Below are 17,379 nucleotides of genomic sequence, written 5' to 3' on the forward strand. Positions count from 1 at the left end.
TCTTCAATGTCTATTCTCTTACAACTACCTTAACAAATAGGGACATATTGTTATTCTCCTTTTAACTTTGCTTTCCAGAGAAGGAGGCTGGGGCTTAGGGAGATGAGGTGAGTTTTTCCAGGTTTCACAGGAACAGAACTGAAGGAAGGAAGCCATGTCTGCCGTGAGAAACCAAACGGACATACAGGCTTTCTGTGGAATACACAGTTCCTGCTCTGTTTTGGTTGACAAAATCTGAGGTCCTAGGAAAGAGAGGAAAATAATAGAAATATGAATATGAGTGTGTGTGTATTTGCTTCCCTCACTAAAGTTTTCACAGTCTATATTAATGAGGGCATGATTTTGTCTGTTTTGTTCTCTGCCATATCCTCATTGTCTAGATAAGGTGCCTGCTACTGTGGAACTCTAAAAGGTTGTTAGAGAAAGAATAGAAGAAAGAAAGGAAGAAGGAAGGAAGGAAAGAAGGAGGAAAGAAAAGAAAGAAGGAAGGAAGGAAAGAAAGAAGGAAGGAAGAAAGGAAAGAAGGATAGAAGGGAGAAAGGAAGGAAAGAAGGAAGGAAGGAAAGAAGAAAGGAAGAAAGGAAAGAAGAAAGAAAGGAAGAAAGGAAAGAAGAAAGGAAGGAAGATAAGAAGGAAAGAAGGAAGAAAGGAAGGAAGGAAGGCAACAAAGGAAGGAAAGAAGGAAGGAGAAGGAGAAAGGGTGGGGGGATAAGGAAAGAACAAAGGATTGCTTTTCCCTCACTATGGGCTTGAGCCTGTTGCCTCCAAAGATACAGAGCTTTGGTCTTTACCCATAAAAAAGGATTTTGAAGTCACCCCACCCAGTTCTGTTCCCCCACAGTTTAGACAAGATCCTCATGCTCCACTGGCCACACAAGTGCCCTCAGAAAGAGTAGACACAGGTGGAGGGAGCTCCTTGTGACCAGCAGAGAAAACAGGATGGGGCACTGCCTCACTGAGGACCTGTGGGTGGGAAGGAAAGTGCCAACGGTAGCTCTATAAAAGCTCCCTGGCCAGGGGACCTAGGGCAAGGAGTGGTTTCTCCTCCTTCCTCTTGGGAAGGGCCAGGAAAATGGCCCTGGTCCTGGGGATCTTCAGCCTGCTGGCCTCCGTCTGCTGGGTGTCAGCCAATATCTTTGGTAAGTTCTGAGGCCACGGAGCCAGGGGTTGGGGAGGGAGCTCCAGTGTCAGCCAGGCTCTGCCCTGGGCCTTTGAAGAGATGCGATCTAATTTAATCTTCACAAATGCCCACATGTCAGTGATTTGCTTTTTTTTCAGATGAAGAGGCAGATTTAGAGAGAGGTGATTGATGGAGCAGAGATGGGAAATGTGGTTGATCTTCCTAATTCAATTCTAGGTCCTCCTCACCCCACCATTTTGGCAAACATTTGGCATTGACCTTGGGTTTTTGTCCCCTTAGCTATTGCAAAGTCTGTGTCATCCATAACAGGTATTTTAGAAGCAGTAGAAAAAGAAATCTACCTGTGGAGTGAAATAGCCCTAAGTTCTGTCCTTGGCTCAGCCACTTACCCATGTGACTTGGGGCAAAGTGCCAAGCTTCTGTGTGTGTGTGTTTGTTTTTTTTTCCATTTAAAAAGTAAACAAATAACACACACCTCATGATGTGGTTGTGATTTCTGGGTAGGACCCTATGTGTTAAAAGAATTCTCAATGGAGAATAAGTCATGTACATTATTAATTAATTTGTATTTCAGTGTGTATCTGGAACGTGCTACATCTGCAGGGCATGGCTTGATAGATTCAAGAAGAACTTCCTTATGGTTCTCTAACTTACTCCAAATAGCCTCATGGGAATTGCGGCAGGGTGGGGGCGGGCGGGGAATGTGTAGCCCCAGCGTTGATTTTGGAATCCTTCACTTGCCAGTTACGTGACTTTGGGCAGATGACTTTCACTGCCTGAGACTTGGTGTCTCATGAGTGACAAGGATATATTGCCTGTCACCTCTCAGGGGAATGTTGCACATTAAATGAGCTAATGTCATACTTAGAAAAAAGTGTGCTTAGCTGCCAAATTTTAAGATAGGCTGTCATAGGTAATGATGATGACCCTGGAAAAGCATCTGTGCTTATGAGAGCCCGTCTCTGTCCTGGCAGCCCAGTCCACACTCTTCTCTGATGAACCACTTTTCTTTTCCTAGAGTACCAGGTGGATGCCCAGCCCCTTCGTCCCTGTGAGCTGCAGAGGGAAACGGCCTTTCTGAAGCAAGCAGACTACGTGCCCCAGTGCGCAGAGGATGGCAGCTTCCAGTAAGGCTTATGTCAGCAGTGAACTCTCAAGGTCCAAGATGCCATAAAGAGCATCTCGTGCCTTCCTCCCTCTTCCCAAGCTCTGCCCTGCAACTCCTTTGTGCATGTGAGGCTTGGCCACTGTCATTTGGAGGTGCCTGCCTTTCAGTTCCCCAAACTGATCAACACTGGACAATCTGACCAAGTGAACCCCAATCCATGCTTCATCCTCCCACTGCCCTCCCTTCTCTTCTTGCCATCACTTTTTCTGTGATGGCTTGAATAAACGACGTGTGTGGGAGTAGGGCAGGTTGAGGAGGGTGTCAAATGATCTGTGCTTTGGGACCTCTCCCTCCTCCAAGTATCCTCTTGAGAAGCTGTGGTGGTGGAAGCAGAGGCTGCCTTGACTTCCTAGTCCTTAGCTGCTGCCTACCCTGCCTGGGCCAGCTTTCTAGGCTGTCTCTGGGCTTTTGGGTCGCTGTCTCTGCGTTGAGCTGCTCTCTGAAGGGGGTTTCTCCAGCTGCCCTAATGCAGACTTGGGGCCTGAGACCCTCTCTGTGGAGAGTGTGGTAATAATCTAGACAATTCTTCCCTTCAGAATAGACAGGAATCCTTTGCAATGTGCATGCATTGAAATTTCCTTGTGCTATTCCAGTCATGTTGAATCAGGGGAACTCCATTTATATGACTGCGTTCTGGGAAATGTCTGTGAAACCTCCCTCCCTGCCACTATCTTATGTACACTCCTAATGCGCCTAACCTCCCACAATTGTGCAGAGACGCTGCTACAGCAGTCCCTCCTTAGATCACTGGGAATTCTGGAACAGCAAGGAAGGAGTTAAGGAGGAAATCTCACTTTCACCAGCCTTATTTATGTTCCCATTCCCAACTCTCTTGTTCTGGCCTCTTGCAGTTTCAAACGTGGCCTCTCTTCAGGAGGCTTTGCATACGCTGTTCCCTTTACCTGGAATATCTTTTACCTTCTTATACCTCTGACCATCCTGCAGGTCTCAGTTCAGTCATCATTTCTGGAGAGTCAACTCTATGGCCTGGCCTGACCCCACCCATGTGCTTCCCAATATACCCTGCTGGCCCCTGATCCCACTAACATCCCACCCCCAAGCCCCCACTCCCTATCCATACAGTATGGGCACTGCCTTTACCCTCTGCAGCCTCATAATGCCTGAGGACTCTTGGTGGATGTGGCTGAAACTCTGCACTCCAGGGTGGGTCACTTGTTTCGGGGCTGGCAGGCTGGACAGGTGGTGAATGAATGGCTGGGGCAGGAGCCAGAGCGAGTGTTAGCCAGGCAGGAAGAGCGGGGCCTTTCTTTTCCCAGGTCAGCCACCCTTCTCCACTCCACTCTCTCCCTAATTTAAACGAAACAAAACTTGGAGGAATGGAAATGAAGAAAAAAGTAGCCTGAGTGGGAGCCGGCATGTGGCTTTGGGAGCCCATCCCAGGGTCACCTAGTCTGTGTCTTCTCCTCAGGACTGTCCAGTGCCAGAACGACGGCCGCTCCTGCTGGTGTGTGGGTGCCGATGGCAGTGAAGTGCTGGGCAGCAGGCAGCCAGGACGGCCTGTGGCTTGTAAGTGGGAGTGGGGGACGTCCCTTGGAGGGACCCTGGTAGGACAACTCACTTCCAGGAATGAGCACTGGGTTTGGGTGGGTGACTGAGCAGGTCCTCCCTCTGGGCCGCTGGCTTCTCCTCTGTGAATAAGAATCATCCCTGAAAGCCATGGAAGTCCCTATTTCCTGCAGGGCTACTGTGAAAGTCCAGTCATTTGTTCAATAAATATCTACCCAGTTCCTCCCATGAGCCAGGTGCTGAGAAGACAATGGTGAACAGACATCAACATCTCCTGAAATCAGAAAGTGACCAGAAAAATACGAGTGCCTTCTCACCTGTGGTGTGAGGTGTTTCTAAAATTTAAGACTTGGGTCAAAGCTATCCAGTTAAGATAATTATTATAGTGAGTAATCAAAGAAACACAGTCGCTATTTAAAGCATGTCATGACTCTAAAACAATGCTTAACTTAAGCCAACCACCTCAAAATGAGGAAATTGAGCCTAAAACCAAAACTATCCTTTGACTGATTAAAAGCTCTGTTTGGGGCACTGGTTTTATGCATCTAGTGTGGCTGTCATGGGGGCACGCTGGCCCCATACTCTCCTGCTGTGTGAGCTTGGCTGAGTCAGGCATCCTCACTGAGCTATGAGTCCTCATCTGTAACATGAATATAGCATCTGCCTTGTATGATGTGAGGATTTAGAACACGTGTAAACACTAGGCACATAGTAGGTATTCAGTAGGGGCGATCATTGCTAATGTCTCCGTCCATTTGTGTTGTTATAAAGAAATGCCTGAGGCTAGATAATTTATAAAGAAAAGAGATGTGTTTGGCTCACAGCTCTGCAGGCGGTGCAGAAGCATGCCACTAGCTTCTGCTGCTGCTGAGGACCTCAGGCTGCTTCCACTCATGGTGGAAGGGGAAGAGGAACCATCTGTGCAGAGTTCATGTGAGAGGAAAAGCTAGAGAGAAAGAGGGTGGAGGTGCCAGGCTCTGTTTAACATTCAGCTCTTATGGACACTAATGGAGCTGGAACTCACTCACTCTGAGGGAAGGCATTCATCTCTTCAAAAGGGATCCACTTCCAGGACTCAAACACCTCACACATTGGGGATCAGATTTCAACATGAGATTTGGAGGGGACAAATGCTGAAACTGTAGCAGTTAATGTCACTAACCTTCAAGCAGAGTGGTGAAACAGCTTCCCCAGGGTTACACAGCGAGCCCATGGAGAAAACTGGACTCAGAAAAGCTCTGTTAATGCCAGGCCTGCACTCTGATCCAATCTCCCCTCCACAGTACTGTGCTCTGGGGTACCTGACTGATTGATGTGGCACCAGCGAGATCAGCCCTTCTCTGACTCAGTCCACAGGATACTAGCTAGGCCTGTTCTGTGGCTGCCACCCCATCACTGAGTGTCCTTGGGTGGGTCATTCCCCTCTTAGCTGTGTCCCTTTGGGGAGGGAGCATGAGTTTTCCTGGGCTCTGCCCCCTGGAAATTTCCCTGCAGTTCTATCTAACACTGCTCCTTGTATCCACAGGTCTGTCATTTTGTCAGCTACAGAAACAGCAGATCTTACTGAGTGGCTACATTAACAGCACAGACACCTCCTACCTCCCTCAGTGTCAGGATTCAGGAGACTACACGCCTGTTCAGTGTGACGTGCAGCAGGTCCATTGCTGGTGTGTGGATGCAGAGGGGATGGAGGTGTATGGGACCCGCCAGCTGGGGAGGCCAAAGCGATGTGAGTTTCACTGAGCGCCTGCACCCCTAGAGCTGGGGAGGGGCTGAAGCTTTCCTCACTGCGATCCAAAGCATTTAGGGTTTCCTGCCGAAATGGGCAGAGAACCAGGCCCTCATTAGGGAAAATAAAAGCTTCAAAGGGAAGTTTTTATTGTTCTCATATTTCCATATGGTAGACAAGCCATATTTGCTGGCTGATCATTAGAAACATAAGCAGGATTTCATTGAACGTCGTGAGTCTCCTGTTGCAGACCTGAGTCACTGCATGGGTCTCTAACTGTCATGTGTATAGTATAAGCACTGCCATGTGCTGCATACGGATGTTTTGGTCACCAATGGACCACATACCTGATGGTGGTCCCATAAGATTGTAATAGAGCTGAAAAATTCCTATTGCCTAGTGATGTAATGATGATCTTGACCCCGAGCAGGCCTAGGCTAATGTGTGTGTGTATCTCTTAGTTTTTAACAAAAATGTTTAAGATTAAAACAAAAATTAAAAATAAGGAAAAGTTTATAGAAGAAGGATATAAAGAAATAAAATATTTTTGTACAGCTGTACCATGTGTTCCTGTTTTAAGCTAAGTGTTATCATAAAAGAGTCAAAAGTTTTAAAAAATTAAAAAATGTATAAAGTAAGAATGTTGCGGTAAGCTAAGGTTAACTTATTACTGAAGAGAGAGAAAAAATTATAAACTTAGTGTAGCCTCAGTGCATAGCGTTGATAAAGTCTACAACAGTGCACGTGAATGTCCTTGGCTTTCACATTCTCTCACTGACTCACCTGGAGCAACTGCCAGTCCTGCAAGCTCCGTTCATGGTAAGTACCCCATACAGGTGTACTATTCTTTATCTTTTGTACTGTATTTTTATTGTACCGTTTCTATGCTTAGGTATGTCTAGATACACAAATACTCACCATTGTCTTACAATTGCCTACAGTACTCATTAAAATAACATGCTGTACAGGTTTGTAGCCTGGGAGCACCAGGTTAGACCATATAGCCCAGGTGTGCTGTAGGCAAACCATCTAGGTCTGCATAAGTACACTCTGATGTTCACACAACAATGAAACCGCCGAAAGATGCATTTCTCAGAGCTCATCCCCATTGCTAAGGGACACATGACTGTATATGCTGCTCGACTGCAGAAATATGTGTCTACTCATACATAAGAATTTTTTTTTTCATGAAAATGTTTAGGTCCAAGGAGCTGTGAAATAAGAAATCGTCGTCTTCTCCACGGGGTGGGAGACAAGTCACCACCCCAGTGTTCTGCGGAGGGAGAGTTTATGCCTGTCCAGTGCAAATTTGTCAACACCACAGACATGATGATTTTTGATCTGGTCCACAGCTACAACAGGTAAGGGGAGCCGGGGTGTGCCTGTCACTGGGCCATCACCTGCCAAAGCCCACACTCACCTTGAGCTGGGGGCCTCCATGTGTCATACGTGCAGCATGATAAGGAGTTAAGAGCCGCCTCTTTCTCATGAGCCATGCTGGGCATCTAAAGTGCCATGGCGTTTTTTAACAAAGCAAACTGGCAATTGGTATTTAATGAAAAATAGACGTGCCCTCTGGCCAATGAAATGTAAAACATCAGAATGTGAAGACATATGGGCTAGGGTGCCCACTGCATCATTTTTCATTGTAGCAGGAAACTGGGAACAAAGTGATCATCAAAAGGTGGCTGGCTGAATAAATGTGAGTCTGCCATAAATATTTATGTAGCCATTAAAAAGACTGCCTTAGATCTGCTAGAACGTTTGACCTGCGGAGGAGGCCACAGTATATTACGATAATACAATACAAGATACAAAACACAGATAATATAATATGCTTTAATTTTTAAAGAACAAATGAGCAAAAGGATTCTTTATTCGTGCTTATATGACTATATTATTATGCAGGTCTCTATATAAGACTATGTGAGCACAGAGGGTAACAGGAAGGTGCATAAAGTGCACGGTTATCCTGGGCTGCTTTAGGGCCAGGGCTGCTCTGCAGAAGAAAGAGTAGGCAGAAGGCCGGGCGCAGTGGCTCACGTCTGTAATTCCAGAAATTTGGGAGGCCGAGGTGGGCAGATCACGAGGTCAGGGGTTGGAGACCAGCCTTGCCAATATGGTGAAACCCTGTCTCTACTGAAAAAAATACAAAAATTAGCCAGGCGTGTTGGTGCGTACCTGTAGTCCCAGCTACTTGGGAGGCTGAGGCAGGAGAATCACTTGAACCTGGGAGGCAGGGGTTGCAGTGAGCCGAGATTGTGCCACTGCACTCTAGCCTAGGTGACAGAGTGAGACTCCGTCTCAAAAGAAAAATAAAATGAAATAAAAAATAAATAAATAAAGAGGAGGCAGAAAGGGGATCTGCAGAAGAGGAAAAAAGGCAGCACTCCCAAAAGCATGGATATCATTATATTTGTGAATTTTTGTAAACTGTGTGTATATGTGCACTTACGAATAACTTTAAAAATGTAAATAATGAATATAAACAGAGAGAGGCATTATAGATCTTGACCCAAATAGCCAGAGTAGCTTCTGGTCATTCACACTGGCCACTTGTTTCTTGTAAAGTGTTCACGCAGACTTTAGATGTAATTGAACCATTTGGAGTAAAAAGAAACATGAATACTAGTCTGCAAAGACCGATATGAATTCTCTCGGAGAACTTGAGCCTCTCTGTGGCTGGTTTCCAAAACAACCAGTTTCTTTCCATGTGTGAGGGAGGAAATTCTCATGGGCTGTGCCAGGAGGAATCTCAGACTAGCAGCCTGTGTGCAGAACTGTCCCATAGGCAGACTTTGTTTGAACTGCATCATATTTTAAAAACTGGAAACTTTTATTAGGTTGAACCCCATGAAATTTCTATTTTTGTAGGTTAAAAAATAGTTGAACATGAGAAGTTTCACATGTTCAACCTAAAACACACAATTCTGAATTTCTGATTTTAAAGAACAAGGGTGAGAGGCTGCACGCACGCACTCACTGGTGGCATCAAGACATGGCTTTGCTGCTCTTTTTACACCAAGGACACGCCCTTCTGTGGTCCAGGTCCCTCTGTGTTCTGTTGCCACACCACTGCCTACTTCATTCATTTATATGACTTGCCTGGTCCTGTAGCATTTGCCTTTGGGACCTGCCTTCTGCCTTTGCCACTGCTTAGCACAGTGACCTGGTCACTTACTCTCTCAGAGCCTCAGTGTTCCCATCTGTCAAATAGAGGACAAGGCCCTGCTCATTACATCATAGTGAAGATTTGATGAGGCCTCATCTATGAAACCATGGGTGTGAATTTACAAAGTTGTAAATTACTATATTTCTGTAGGTGATTCTTATGCATCAGCCAGCTTCAGCAAATGTAGGTTAGATTTTCCCCCTCCAGGCCTGGCCTGCCTGCGAGCACGTGTAAATCTCAAACAGCCAGTTTTATTGAATACTCATTGCTGCAAACCAATGTGTTCTCAGTTAAAGATCATCTGAGTGCTTACTATATAAAGGGAGTTTTATATCCTTTAACTTACCTTAATACTTATAGAAATAATTAGATAATTATAGTCACTACTATACAAATGATTACTGAAACACAAGGTTAAGGAACTCACCCTAGTAAGCTTAGGTGCTAGAACTTTCTGGCTCCTTTTAGTATCCCACATAAATGTAACTCATCTCTATTCCCCTACAGTGCATGGCACAGAGCCTTGCACGCAGCAGGTCTGGAATCAGTGCTTAAGGAATTGGTGAATGCATCCAAGACGCTGGTGTGTGCCACACTGAGACTGAGGCACAATTCACAGCTATTTCCACAAGAGGGCAGTCGAGTTAAATGCAAAAGTTCAGAACGAAGCATCCTTTGTTTAAAAGAAACGCACAAAAATTTACTCCTGAAATGGGATCCTTTTCATTTTGTAAGCAAGCATGTCTCTGAGTAAATTCTGGTATCAAAAGGTCATGGGAAGGGTTGGGTGGTTGGTTACTGGAAGCCCAGCTGCAATCAGGGATTTTCCGATACTTAAGTAGACCTGGGTAGTCGCAGGCCCAGTGACTTCTCTGGGCACAGTGGAAGGAGCCTTGGAGGCCATATAGAGGGCCTAAGCTTAGCGACTCAGGTTTCTAGGTAAAATACGAGACAGCAAGTTACATTTGAATTTCAGATAGCAAAGAGTAATTTTTTTTTTCAGTGTAAGTATGTTTCAATATTGCAGCAAGCATGTGAAGCTTGGGATTGGGGAAGGGTATATCATAATCACCATCGGACTTGGATTTCTGAAAAAATGGAATGGGTGAGGGAAGAGCAGAGTGGGTGCAAGGAGGCAGCCCTCCGAGTTTGGAGGCTACTGCGCTAGTCCAGGCAAGAGACAGCGTTGACATGGAGCAAGTGTCGGAGAGGACAGCCAAGAGATGAGGTGAGACTGGAGGAATATTTACCAGATGGAATCCACAGAACTCGGTGAAGGAATTGATATGGAGGTGAGGGTCTGGGGGAGTCAAGAATGACTCCTAGGTCTGGTTTCTGGATGGATTCTTGAGGATAAATTTGAAAAGGAAAAGCCACAAGCTTTGTTTTGGGATGTTGAATCGAAGGGGATTTTTTTGGAAAATTCAAATGGAGAAGTGGCAGAAGGCAGTTACTTACTTCCCTGGGGTCAACAGAAGGCTGGAATCCTGTGGGCAGCTCATTCGCTGACCTGTTGCTGTGAGTTATTTATGTGTTGGGTGATGGTTTGCACTTGAATTTGACAATGGTGTTTGCCCATCTGAAGTAGGTCCTTTTGCCCTTCAAGAAGGCTACTGCTTACAATATCTGTTTGGCTGGAAAATTTTAAAGAACCATGTTGTAATGGGGAGCAAGCTTCACTGGTCCTTCTGACTCATGCCCCATCTTTTATATTGCCCTAGCCCAACCATTAACTGTGGACACATATTCTGACTAAGCAGATCATAAGTAAAGGTCTTAAGAGCCTTCAAGCAGGGCTAATGCCATTATCAAAGCCTTAATGATCTGAGTTAATTGGCTTCTTTGTTAACCCTTGTCCTTAATGACTAAACACACTCAAACTTCTTAGCAACCAGTCTAACTTCAAATGCCTTAGCCACCCATGCTACCCAGATTGCCCAGTGGGAAGAAGGATCAGATGTGTCTTAATATATAGTAAAGGGGCATTGTAACCAGAGCGTGGAAGGTACTGTATGGAGAAATCCTCACTGGGGAAGCACCAGATCACCCTCATTACAGACACCTGCGGTGGTTGGCTATGCATTAGGTGCTCTGCTAGGCTACAGCCCCCTCTTATTTTATTTTTTTTTTTTTGAGACAGAGTCTCACTTTGTCACCCAGGCTGGATTGTAGTGGTGTGATCTCAGCTCACTGCAACCTCTGCCCCCCAAGCTGAAACAATTCTCCTGCCTCAGCCTCCCAAGTAGCTGGGATTACAGGCATGCGCCACCCCGCATAGCTAATTTTTGTGTTTTTTACTGGAGACGGGGTTCACTATGTTGGTCAGGCTGGTCTCAAACTCCTGACCACAAGTGATCCACCCACCTCAGTCTCCCAAAGTGCTGGGATTACAGGTGTGAGCCACTGCACCCGGTACGGCCCCCTCTTTTAAGGAGCACCCTCCCTAGTCCAGGAGAGAATGAAATACATGGCTCATTTGTGAGTCATTGTTTAGATTTCCAAAGAACTGCCTGTGGGAGACATTAGAGAATCTTACTGAGCCCAGAGGCAGGAATCAGACTCTGCAAATGAACAAGACCAGATGCCCAGTGGAGACCAGAATTTTGCATTCCTCTGAGCCTTGGTTGTAATTTCTCTGTCCAGGTTGGCCGTAATCTGAGCATAAACTCAGAAATGCCACCCCTTGCCCCTCTGCTAGCATTTGCTTTCTTGAGGATTCTTCTATAGCCACCCTGAGATTTTGCTTTTTATTCAACAAAAGGCAAACCTCCTTTTCCACTAGACTGTGGGTACACAGAAAATTAGGAAGATTCTGAGCTTGAACTCACTGGTGATTGCTCTATTGGAGTGGTAGTCCAAAATATATTATTTTTCAATTTTTAAAAATTGTGTAGATTTTATCTTCCTCTTTTCTTCTGGTATGCCCAAAACAGGATAAAAATGGAAATTAGAGGGAATCATGAGGAAGGCAACATAAAAGTAGAAAATCAGAATACGGCAAGGCAAAGATTGGCCCACATCACTCATTCTACAAAGTCCTAACAAATGTGAGGGGCTGCATATTTGGCTGTGAGCTCCCTGTAACCAAAGAAAAGAAAAGAAATAGTCTAAGTTGCTTGGTTTCTACCAGATAAAAATACGAGTTTCTCAGGGATCACAATGTTTTCTTCTATTGATGATGGAGGGAACTTGGTTCCTTGGGTCCTCATGCAGGGGGGAACACTGTATGCCACAGGGGACCATACGACTTGACAATGTCCTGCTGCTGAAGGACCAGTGGTTTCCAAAGGCTGGCACCTATAAAAAGCATCTTCAGGGCCAGTGCGCTGGCTCAGGCCTGTAATCCTAGCACTTTGGGAGGCCAAGGCGGGCAGATCACGAGGTCAGGAGATTGACGCTATCCTGGCTAAGACGGTGAAACCTCGTCTCTACTAAAAATACAAAAAATTAGCTGGGTGTGGTGGTGGGCACCTGTGGTCCCAGCTACTCAGGAGGCTGAGGCAGGAGAATCGCTTGAACCCAGGAGGCGGAGCTTGCAGTGAGCCGAGATCGCACCACTGCACTCCAGCCTGGTGACAGAGAGAGACTCTGTCTCAAAAAAAAAAAAAAAAAAAAAAATCGTCTTCAGGTGCCGTATTTCAGAGACTGCGAATCTTGGGTCCTGGCATTCTCTACCAGACTTGTACCTCCCTCGGTGACTACCAATATCTCAGTTTTCCTTGCTGCCCACACCTTGGTTCTGTCTCCCACCTTGAAGTTGGAGGCATGCAAATGACCCTTCTACATATGTTCTTCACTCCTCTGTTGTCTCCTGGTCAAATCACCATTTGTGGCTTTAGAATCCCATTCAAACTCACCTCCTTTGGGGGCATTCTTTGGTCCAGCTGACCCAAGGCTAGGGATGGAGCCAGACTTTCCAGCTTTCATCAGGGCTTTGGGTTCTGTCTCAGTACTTTGACTTCTTTTGGTTGATGTGGGGCAGGAGATCTAATAAAGAGGAGGTTGAAAGCATGACAGAACCCCTGTTCCCTGATGACAGTAAGTCACTAATGACAGTAGCAGAATAACAGCTAAACAATCTTCATGGTGCTAATTATTATTAGCACCATGGAGAAGGAGTCCAAAATGCATAGATAGTGATATCATTTCAGAAATTAGCCACAGAAATCAAACTGTATCAAATGGAGTTGTGGGCACACAGGAAATTGGGAAGATTAGAGCTTGAAATCACTGGTGATTGCAGGGCAGGGCCCCCAGAGGACTGTGCTCTATTGGAGTGGTAGTCTCACCCTTTGGCCACCTGCTGTTGTTGAAAGGGCACTGGAAATGGACTTGGGATTCTTGGCCCCTGGTCTTGGCTGGATGATCTTGACCCAGTCACATCACCACACAGAATCCTAGTTTTCTCATTTGGGAAATGGAGATTTTTAAAGGGTTGTGAGAATTAAATGAGACAAATATGGAGAGCGTTTGGTCTGATTGTTCATACGTATCACCTGTGATTATTTTATGAATAGTAATTAATAGCAACAATCATATTAGCTCTTCTCACTATATACAGAATTAGCAAGAAGGGATTAAAGATGGCAGCACAGGGTGTCTGTACTAAAGGTCAGCAAAGAACAGCCCTAGAGAGCCCAGATGGCAGTAACTGGCCTTAGGGTGGTCTTACTGGGAGGGTGGGAGGACCCTCTCCAGAGCTGAAGACAGGGTGATCTCCAATATGCGAGAAGCAGGAATATCAAGAGTGAGGTCCATGCAAAAAACACTGGTAGGTCCAGGTACTGGGCAGTTTATAAGACCAGAAACTCCCAGAGAGGGGCTCTGACCATAAAGTGGTAGGATGAAGATGGCTCAAAGACCGTGGAGGTCCTGTCTGCCATGAGCCAGGACGCTGAGGTGGGTCTCTGGGTTGAATTAGCCAAGCATGGAACTAGAGTGATTTAAACTTGTGCCTCACGCTGCAATGTGTTTCAGAACCCACCTCGGGCCAGCACTTGTGTCATCAACATCTATGAGATGCCAGGAAGAGCGAGGTGCTGGGCATATGGAGCAGTGTCAGACAGAGTCACATGCCTTGCAGGGTAGGATGTAGGACAGAAGCCAGGTGCAGCCAAAAACACACTGAATAATACCACTGGCAGAGATAGGCAGCATGTAGTGGATAAGACCAGGGTTTGAACCCTAGTTCCCACCACTAGTTCAAAACAGTGGCCCATATACCTCACCTTCTTAATCTCTAAAAGGGGGATTAAAATGTACCATCTTCCTTTTAGGAGTGTTAGGTGGATCAAATGAATCAATGTGTACTAAAACAATTTGCAGATAGTCTTTTACAAAGTAGTGCTCAGTAAATAAAAGTTATTATTATACTATTATGAGTATTTTTAAAATTGAATTATCCTAGGCTCTGATTAATGAACTTTTATTATATACCCCCTACCTCCCTATTAGTGGCAACTAAGCAAAGTGAGTTTTTAATTTTTGTTATGCAACACGCTTATTGTAACATTCTGTTTAACACACATACACAGAATAATAGATAAATAGCATGGAAAAAAACCTCATCCATAATCCTATAGTGCATTTATAGCTTTTGTTTTGCATATCCATTTCCATTCAAATTAAATAATAGTTATTAACTTGAATGGAAATTCAAAGCCAGGCTCTCAGCAATTACTACACCATACATTGACTTCCAATAGTGATTCAGTTGTACAGTTGTAATTGCAATACATGTGTATGGCATTTTATAATCTAACCTTTTTACATAATGTTATACACGCTCCCTTTTGGCTAGAATTTATAAGCATCATCCTCAATCATAGAATTTTATTATATTTAGGGCATTTACTATAATTTACTTCTTAATTTTCTACTATTGGACATTAATGTTCTTTTCAATATTTTGCTAGAATAGATTGCACAGCAATTGGCCTATCAATGTACAGAGCTGCTGCTTCCATTAACTTATTGTTGGGAAATATATTTCAGACATAGGTAGAAACACATTATGCTTGGACCTCATATATTAGTTATATAGTTATATAGGGCATGAAAACAAATCTCTAAATGTTATAAAAGATGAACAGTTGCTCTCTGGTTGCTAAATCATTGCACAGGGGTAGAACTCCTCAATATGGCTTTTTATACCTTACCTCTCTATTACTTCTAAGAAAGGGAACCCAGCTGATGAGCTCGTTATAACAATTGCCAGGCCAGATGTGATTAGGGGATCTCTTTCCTCAGTTTGCGGAAAGAGATGGATAGCCCTTGTTAGTGATGCTGTATTGATTTGTGTTTTTTTTCAACTATGGGACTGGATACATTTCCTTCTTAAGGATTTCCTGTGGTGGCAGCTGGCTTCTTTTCAAGCTTTTGAAAAGTTGTAAAGGGGCCTGAAGTCATTTGATCTCCCAAAGTGAGATCATCTCCAATGTACCATATGTTTGTAAAGCAGACTTGGCCTTTAGTCTCGAGAGCTGTATTCCAGGAAAGGAACCAGTTAATGTGATTTTCCTTGACTGCTTTCTGCCTTGCCCTATGAGACAAACGCATGGGCATAAATTGGTCAAATGCCATAAGTGAGGAAAACAGCTAATTAGTAGGCGACAGCTATGCACAGCTTTATTTTACAAGGTCCAGCCTGGTTCCAGCCAGGTTAAACTAATTTGTAAAGGAAATGCATTTACTGCAGGAAGCATGAAGCAACTGTCATGTGATAAGAAAGTAGACATTCCTTTTCACTAGGCGTGGACTTGGCCACATTTATTTCTACAGGAAAAGCTTGTGATGACTTGCCTTTATGAATGGTGACCGTAAATCTTATTCTCTCCAAGGTTTCCAGATGCATTTGTGACCTTCAGTTCCTTCCAGAGGAGGTTCCCTGAGGTATCTGGGTATTGCCACTGTGCTGACAGCCAAGGGCGGGAACTGGCTGAGACAGGTGAGTGACACCCCTCAGATGATCTGAAGGGAGGGAGTGTTATTCCTCAGGTCTGAAAGCCTGGATAACATTGCTTGTAAAGCACAGCTAGAGTGACTGCCTGCCCCCTGCCAGGCTGCTGTGGGCACTGAGGAGGACACAACCTTAGCAAACTGTCATCTTGCAGTATGGTGAATGCAGCTGCTGCTGGCCCACGTAGTGCCTTTGTGCACACTGGAAAGAAGTGCCCCGCTCTGGGCAGATGCAGCCCCGAAATTGGCGAGTGGAGCACAGGATGGATTTAATCTCTTATTCTATAAGCACTGCTCCTTTGTTCCTATGAACAACCTGCACAACCATCCACAGCAGCTCTGACTTTGGAAACTGTTAAATTGTTGTTCAGACTTATTGCCTAATGATGCTGGTGAAGGCACTCTCTCTCAGTATCTGTTTGCACAACAAGGTCAGGGCTTCTTTTCTGAATGAGACCATCTCTGAAAGTCTTGCTGTCTTTGCTCAGGTTTGGAGTTGTTACTGGATGAAATTTATGACACCATTTTTGCTGGCCTGGACCTTCCTTCCACCTTCACTGAAACCACCCTGTACCGGATACTGCAGAGACGGTTCCTCGCAGTTCAATCACTCATCTCTGGCAGATTCCGATGTAAGTAATAAACTGCCAACAATGTGCGTGTTTCCATTAGGAGGACGCCTCTTGGATTTCAAAGTCGCTATGGTGTGTGTGGCTGCTCCACCAAAGTGAGGGCAGAGATGAAAAGAATCGTTAAGAGCCAGCAGCAGTGCATGCTGTGAAGACACCAAGCATTGTTGACACTGTCTTCTTTACTGTGTGGATTTCCTCTAGGCCCCACAAAATGTGAAGTGGAGCGGTTTACGGCAACCAGCTTTGGTCACCCCTATGTTCCAAGCTGCCACCAAAATGGAGACTATCAGGCGGTGCAGTGCCAGATGGAAGGGCCCTGCTGGTGTGTGGACGCCCAGGGGAAGGAAATGCATGGAACTCGGCAGCAAGGGGAGCCGCCATCTTGTGGTGGGTTTCCTCTGGGGGCTTCCTCTTTCGGCCTCGGATCATATTACTTTAGCGGTCCTCCAGACCAACCTCTCTGAACCCCATTAATTCAACTGCCTTCTGGTGTGCCCCACTGGCCCTTCAAGCTCAACCTGTCTGAGAACCAGTTTATCATCATTAACTTCCAACATGTTTCTCATCTTGTGTCAGACCTCGTTGCATTTTCAGGGAGCTCAGGGAATATTAGGGGGCTCATAGATGAAGAAAAATAAAAGAGAATTGAGTTCCCATGTGCCATGAGACAGGAGCATGCACGTAACTAAAGGAGCATGGTGAGGTGGGCATTCGATCTTGTAGCAGGTATGGGAAGGAGGCATTTAGGAAGAATGCATGGAAGAGGCCATACTTGATCAGAATCTTCTAAGATGTTTCCTGAAGGAGAGGAGTAAGGAAAGGTGTTCTCTATATAGAGAGCAGGAGAAGCAAAATTAGAAGGACAGAATAATAGGCATTGATATGCCAATAATCATCTAATCTGCAAGAAGGATAGATAAAAAAATTGCTGGAGTATGAATAGGGAGGTGCTCCGGACTCTGAAGAAAGGCAGGGGTAAGACAATGAGGTCTTTGTTATCCTAACAAAGGCTTGGGGGCTTCATCCTGGAGGTCAGGTGAAGACAGTGAAAGG

General features: G+C 45.2%; 1 protein-coding gene across 1 annotated transcript in view; it reads left to right on the top strand.

The window, feature by feature from the left end:
* Positions 1-1,029: 1,029 nt before the first annotated feature.
* Positions 1,030-17,379, top strand: part of TG (thyroglobulin) — a 279,014-nt gene continuing 262,664 nt past the window's right edge. Inside the window, exons 1-8 of the mRNA XM_054499133.2 lie at positions 1,030-1,139; positions 2,160-2,268; positions 3,739-3,836; positions 5,362-5,565; positions 6,767-6,926; positions 15,577-15,683; positions 16,183-16,326; positions 16,528-16,713. Of these exons, the coding sequence (XP_054355108.2) occupies positions 1,073-1,139; positions 2,160-2,268; positions 3,739-3,836; positions 5,362-5,565; positions 6,767-6,926; positions 15,577-15,683; positions 16,183-16,326; positions 16,528-16,713 (1,075 nt within the window). The 5' untranslated portion in view covers positions 1,030-1,072. The remainder of the gene's footprint in view (positions 1,140-2,159; positions 2,269-3,738; positions 3,837-5,361; positions 5,566-6,766; positions 6,927-15,576; positions 15,684-16,182; positions 16,327-16,527; positions 16,714-17,379) is intronic.

This window comes from Pongo pygmaeus, chromosome 7, assembly GCF_028885625.2.
Source record: "Pongo pygmaeus isolate AG05252 chromosome 7, NHGRI_mPonPyg2-v2.0_pri, whole genome shotgun sequence".
In the NCBI taxonomy this organism is placed as follows: domain Eukaryota; kingdom Metazoa; phylum Chordata; class Mammalia; order Primates; family Hominidae; genus Pongo; species Pongo pygmaeus.